Genomic DNA, 7250 nt, shown 5'->3' with positions numbered 1-7250 from the left:
TTATACATATTTGTTACAAGTCGTTTATCCTCTTCTGTCCACCAAGAAGAAATATAAATAGTATTGCCCGTGTCATTCTTTCCACCTGATGAAATTATAGAAAACATGGAGGACCATTGACCAAGGTTCAAAAGTTCAACTCTTAGTTCAAACACTACCAAACCTAATTATACAACATATCTGTATGTGATGTATCGCCCGGCGGTTTCACTTGGCCGGATTATCTTCACAACTTGGGCTCGCTTCAGACCGTAGTATCTTGCTATCGGATCAGTCACTTGTATCCGAGGAAGCTGAATTAAAAAAATAAAACAAATAAGAGAATAGAATCCAATAATATAGCACACGCACAACAGAAAAATCAAAAGTTTAACAAAACTCTTAAGTCTATTTACTGTCCATTTTCTTTCTATCTTTCTCTTGATTGCTATATGCATGTCAGTCAACTTTAGCTACTGAAGCTGAATTAAATTACGAAAACAAAAACACAGAAAGAAATACGCACAGACAACAACAGGTTGTTGAACTCTTAAGCCTATTTACTGAAACACACTGTATTTTCTTTCCATCATCCTCTTAATTTGCTATATACATGTCACATGTGAGTCTTCTCAAACTACTTACCTGGGTTTCTTTCACTGTGTACCGCTCGAGTAGAGTCTTCTTTTCTTCGTTGGTGAGAACTTGATGCTCGGGGACGAGTACATGCTCTTTGATATTGACCAACAACTCTGCTTCCTGAATTATATTATAAAAAAAAACACTTATGTTAAACCAAAAAATGTTCGCCGAAAATGAGCCAAGGTGATCAATTGTCACCTCAATTCACCTGAAAAACTTCCAAGTGGAACTTGGAAGAAATCTCGCTGATACATGTCCGAGCAAAAGGGGTCAGATTCTGCTGGACGACCAAGATTGCCCTCGTCACATTCTCAGTCTTCATACGGTTTGTGTAGTTCTTCATCGTCTTCACACCAACCTTCGGTTCCTCGGGGAAGAACACGTAAATCTAAATGCAGACACAGTGGCCAAGTAATTACTGTATTGTTATTGGTTTCAACTCAAACAGAGACAATAGCATTGACTAAAAATTGCCCCCAAAAAAAAGACGTAGACAAAGAATCATCATCGTTTCGATTTCCCTCGCCAAACAAACCCAACAATACAGCGAAGCAGACAAAATATCAGGACAGTAAATTATAAAAACTACAATAGAGAAATTAAAAAAATAAAGGACTACATAGAGCCTTGTTAGTCATTCAAACATCTCCTGTTAAAGTTAAGTAAAGCTTTAAAAGCAATTGTTTCTAATTGACAATCGAAGTTTCAAATACACAATAACCAAGAATGATATGAAATCATAAGAGCATAATCTGCAACCTATACTAACTCCTAACCCTACAACTGCGATTCCAGAACACGAGATTTTACATAAAAAAAATATATAAGAATAAATATTTGGCCTCCAAAAGAAAGATCCCAGATATGGAACAAAACCATCTGGAAGGTATCAAAAAGGCCAATCCATGTCCGGAGCACTATGAGAAGAAGCAAGCTCATGGCTCTATGTTCTTCACTCGAGGCTCCATAGAAATCAATAATATCTTCATTAAATTTATCAGCCCCTAAGTTATAACAACTCTAATATCCAGCTGATTGCAAGTTCGCGAATCCCAAAAATGCACATTACGAACCCTAATCAGTGACCAACCACCTCGATTTCGAAGGGGATAAAGGTTGTTACCTGGTTAGAGCTGTCGTTTCTCATGGATTTGTTGATGACGAGGTCTTCTCTCTTCATGTTCTCGCCGTACTTGTTCCTGAACTGCTCTTTGGACATGTTGATCTCGAAATCGCCGACGAGGTAGTTCCGGTCCTTGAGCATCTGCATCACCGTCTTTCTGATCCTGAAAAGTCTCGTCATTTCGTCCTCCGAGATAACCATCTTCGCTCTCTTTCGCTTTCTCTTCTTCGATTCCCTGATCGCCGACGCACAGAGAAAGGGGTTTCTCAGGGTTTAGGTCAAGAGGAAAACTGTGCGGAAATATAAATGGAAAGTTTAATTAATAGAATGAAATGAATGAATTGAAAATGGAAAGGGAAAACTTATATGTAGCCCAGTCCGATTATAAATTAAAGAATTACCCGGATACCTCTTTTTAAAAGCTTTGTTCATGAATATTCAATTTTGCATTCTTAGTCGAAATATATCTCTTGTTATGAGAACATCCCATTTTTTCAATATTTTCCTTATTATTTATTTATAGTTTTATTTGAAATTTTTGACATTTTACAGTTACATCAACACTTTTTTTTAGATGTTTATAGTTTTATTTAAAATAAGCACAAAATATCTGAAATTTTACAAAAACGAGTTATTTATAAAATCTTTGAAAAGCTGAGATATTCAAGAAAATCACCACCGCCTGTTTGTGGAATATTCCCTATAAATTATTGTGGAAATTACCCTTACGAGAACACCTTATTTCATAGTATTATTAACCTCTTTTTTATTGTGAAATATCTTGTTCCTATGATTTTTTATCATGTTGCTTACAGTTTAATTAGACTTTCCCTTTTTTAAATTATTACAGTCTTATTTAATTTTTATTATATGTGTACAGTTCACTAATAATATCAGTAAAAAAAAAATTAAAAGAGAACTAGATATTGATGAAATGTATTAAAATTTTAGATATTTAGTGAATCACCCATTTCAAATAAAGTATTTGTAAAATCTCTCCTAAAATAATTAAAGTAAAGCCCAATGATTTACTTGGCCCAAATTCTGTTTGTTTTTTTTAATTGGGGGAGAGAGAGAGAGAGAATTCCAACAATTTGTTGCGATAGTTATGGCTTTCAGAGAATAAGTGTGAGAAAAAGTGAAAAGGACAGAAAGAAAACATAAAGAGGTGGTACCTAGGATAGTTTAGCGGTAATTCCACACCACCTCCTGTGTGGAGGTCATGGGTTCAATCTCCATTGCAGCAAACCTGCCTTAAAAAAAAAACAGAGAGAGGTAAACGAGTATTTGCACACTTGTATTACAAATATATTTGACCAGATTATATTTTTGGTAAAATATGAGATAAAAGTTATCAAAATGATAGTAATTGAAACAATTTCAATATTATTAGAGAGCTATACAGATGGTCTATTTCGACCTTCTGTGTTAAATTTTTTGCCTAAATAACTTAAATTTATTACAACATATATACACCTGTGAAAAAGAAAATGATAAGAATAATATTTTAAAAATATAATATTTCAAAGATGTCTATGTTTTAATCCTTATAAATATTTTTTCAAATTATAAACAATTATTTTTGTGAAATTTGTTGTAACTAACCAAGTTTGTCATTCTTATTGGGGGAATAGCCCAAGTTTCATTTTATTAAGCAAATAGCCCATATTTTCGGCTCAGGCCATAACGCCCTTGGTAAATTTGCGAATAGGTTAATTTAATTAACCTAGTGGACTGAGTTAGGTTAATTAATTAACTTATTGGTTGAATATTAGTTTAGGTTCTGATTTTTTTTTTAGTAAAGTTAATTTACAAAATGATTGAATTCAGAATTATGTTAATTAATTGAATGCTTTGAATATCAATTGACTTAAGTTATGATTTTTGTAAAATTTTTGTGAATTTCAAATCCTTCACGAATCAGTTAATTAATTAACCTAACTCACTCCAGTAGGTTAATTAAATTAACCGATTCGCGAATTTACAAAGTGTCTCTCCTCAATCCCCTCCATCGCCGCCGATTTCCTCTCCGCCGTCGATTCCTCTCCCCCCGCCGATTTTCGAGTCAATCTGAGCCGTCGATTCTCCGAGCATCGCCGCCGCCGGAGCTCGACGGAATCGACGCCGTCCATGGCGGATCTTGATGGAGTCTATGGCGGATCTCGCCGGCGACGTTAGGGATCAGCAACGAGGATGGACGACGATTGGCGACAACGCGGCGGCGTGAAATGGATCGGCGGCGTGAAGTGGATCAGTGATGTGAAATGGACGAAGACGAGAACGAGTTTAGGTTTAGGTTTTGGAAAAATTGAGTTTTGCTCTTATATATGAGGGTAATTTAGGTAATGAAATATTAATTAGGCTATTCACTTAATTTATTCAAACTTTGGCTATTCTTTTAATATTAGTGGGTTGATTGGGCTAGTATGCTCACTCTCTCAATATTTTTCGTATAATGAAACTTTAAAAGCTAAACAAATCAGTCCACAAAATATATAAAAAAAAAATGTAAACATTAATAAATGTAATACTTGCAAAAAATTATTTTTGGGATAAAAACGAGATACAACTTGTAAACATACTATCATATGCTACTTCCACTATTATAGGACAGTTAGGCATAAATGTAATATTTAAATAATTTAATTATATTTTTTTTATTGAAGATAATCATTAAATTATTTCAAACAATTTTTGTTTTAATCTAATTATTAATCACCCACCACACACACGAGTTAAGAATATCTTCCACTAAGCATAATGTAGAATCCTAACCTATTACATATATAATAAGGAGCCAAACTCAGACAACTTTGATCCAAGTGACTCTACATAGCTTTATTAAATGGTTACACGTAAAGTTGGTCATATGCGATATCGCGGGACCTCATTTCCCGTATTATTAGTACCATATGGAAAATGGTAAAAAACCATATTATGAAATATGGTACCGGGATTTTTGTCCCGAAACCATCCGGGAAATTAGACGGAACTGAGATCCCCGTTTAGCACCATTTAGTACCATATTTTTAAAATTGTATTTTTTAATTGAAAATATGGGAATTTTTATTCTTTTTTTTTAATGTATTCATGATTAAAATAAAAGGAAAAAATAAATATGGTAAATATGAGAATCACGGAAACGTGAAATATGGTACCAGGAATTCTCGGTACCATAGAAAATAGTTCCGGGATTTTCCGGTACCATTTTTTACGGTTCTGAGAGTCTCATTTCCCACAAAATATGGGACGGGACCAAGGGATCCCATTTCCCGAGTTCCACATGACCAACTTTAGTGACACGTGACGGTTTTTAAGTTTTATTTTTATTCTCTCTCTACATATCTCTCCAAAACAAGATATTTAGCAATTTCAACTTTTGTTAGGGTGTGAATGGTTGACACCTGACATCTAAAACTCTCTCTCTCTCTCTCTCTCTCTCTCTCTCTCTCTATATATATATATATATATATATATATATAGTAATAAGATCAGATTAGATATTTGGAGTTGCATTAATATGTTTAAATTAGGAATTCAAATCATATGTCTCATTTTGGTGTCATTTCGAATTTCTCCAATCAAAATTAGTCATACAACCATTTTATTTAATTATTAATTTATATTTATTTAAAAATAAATTAAAATAATTAAATTAGCTTATTTTAATTAGAGGGACATCAAAGGAGATACGGAAAAGAGAAAGAGGTTCTGAATTCTTAAATTAGCTCGGTGACCTTTATTTAATAAAAACTGAATAAAAAAAATGTATCCCAAACACACAAGCTATACTTTTTGAGAATTAGCCTGGGTAACTAAGAATTACGTGGTATATTAGGTTAGTTTATATTTGATGATTTTTTTTGTTTGTTTGTGGAAACCATGTTTCTATCATATTAACAACCATGTTAAATAAATAAATAAATCCCATTTCTAGTGGGCAAAGTGATGATTACAGGTCAGTCACCAAATTAATCACCATTGCCAATAAGCCACAACTTCATGTTGAAGATATTTACATCTCAACCAATCACCAAGTTTACATGTATTAGTAACGCAATGTTGATTAGGTTAGAGAATGAGTCTATGAATGGGTCAATACACAATTTAGTTGGTCAACATTGACTTGGAGTCGTCGTCTATTCCCTTTCAATAGTCAAGAGTCTATACTTGGACTTTCCATAATTAAATGACACGTCCTCTTCTATTCAGTTGGAGCCACTATATTAGAGAAACGTTTAAAGCCAAAGATGAAAAAGCCATCAAGAATACATTCAAACTTGCCGTAGTGTGTATATTTGATAATTAAGACTACGTGTAACTAGAGTCTAGACTGTGTTGAGCTTGAATCCAAATTCTTACGCAATCTAATTAAGTACAAGCATTACAAATACGACCCACTTAAAGCGAATATGTATGTTTTGATTCCACTTATTAGTTCGTTACTATGTTATCATATCGTTATTCTACACGTTGCTATTGTTAGACGACGGTTCATTCTTTGCCGTAGTGTGGTGAAAATTTAATTTAATTTTTTGATCGGACGTGAAAAATGTGAGTATATTGATCATGATGATCGTATATCGGTGAAAATAGCTCAAAACACATATCTCCGTGTTTTTTTTTTTTTTTTGTATTTTTTTTGTATTTTTTTTTTGTAGTTAATAATTCCGCGTTGTTCTCTAAATAATAATGACCCTAACTCGTCGTACAATTCAAACTAACACTTATTGACTATTAATTAGTCAATGAACTACTACCTCAAATAAACTACAGTTGTTTGGTCATTTACACAAATATTATAATTATAATTAGTTTAATTAAAGAATAATAGAGAATAGTCCTACATACACACTGCTTTCAAATTATAATTAGTAAAGCGATTAATATTCGTTGAAAACAAAGTTACAAAAATTGTTAATTATCAAGGTTTATTCTTTTTATTATTCCTATGTTTCTCCAAGAATTATTTATCACGTTAACAATTCAAAGAATATAAAGAAAAATAAACCAAGAGCGTCCTTTTAGCATTTCTCTTTCTTCAACTATGAGGAGAAAAGCTGGACTCCATATATGTGTGTAATGAAGATCAATAATGAGAAACACTGGAGCTAATATATAGACCACACACACACATTATATTATTTATGATATTTTTTTAACCATCACCAACATATTATTTGAGCTTAACCATTAAGAACCCACCTACTTTATTAGGTAAAGCAACAAGAAACTGAGAAATTTCTCATTTACGAAAATCAACTACCTGTAATAATAACTCATAATAATTTTTAGTGCTCCTCTCTCACATGCAAAAATTAAGTTCAGAAGTTTTTGGAAATTTCCGTAAATAACCATGAAGAAATATAAATGATATGCATACGTCCATATTAATTTTGATAGATGATATTTGTGGGGGTCCTAAGAATATTAATGGATAATGAAAGCAGTATATGATTTATTAGGTGATTTGGTTCCATATCAACTGTCCCTTTGAGTACCAGCT

General features: G+C 32.8%; 1 protein-coding gene across 1 annotated transcript; it reads right to left on the bottom strand.

Annotated features, from left to right (window-relative positions):
* Positions 1-2062, bottom strand: NRPB5 (Eukaryotic rpb5 RNA polymerase subunit family protein). Its single transcript, XM_089621402.1, has 4 exons — positions 1745-2062; positions 830-1009; positions 625-738; positions 1-293 (listed from the first exon to the last, which is right to left on the bottom strand). Exons 1-4 carry the CDS (start codon positions 1943-1945, stop codon positions 168-170), a joined length of 621 nt encoding a protein of 206 aa, XP_089477528.1. The 5' UTR covers positions 1946-2062; the 3' UTR covers positions 1-167.
* Positions 2063-7250: the final 5188 nt, after the last annotated feature.

The sequence above is a fragment of the Urtica dioica genome, chromosome 7 (assembly GCF_054948205.1).
Source record: "Urtica dioica subsp. dioica isolate 48M chromosome 7, U.dioica_male_clone48M_v1_H2, whole genome shotgun sequence".
NCBI lineage: Eukaryota > Viridiplantae > Streptophyta > Magnoliopsida > Rosales > Urticaceae > Urtica > Urtica dioica.
This window is presented reverse-complemented; position numbering and strand designations above follow the sequence as displayed.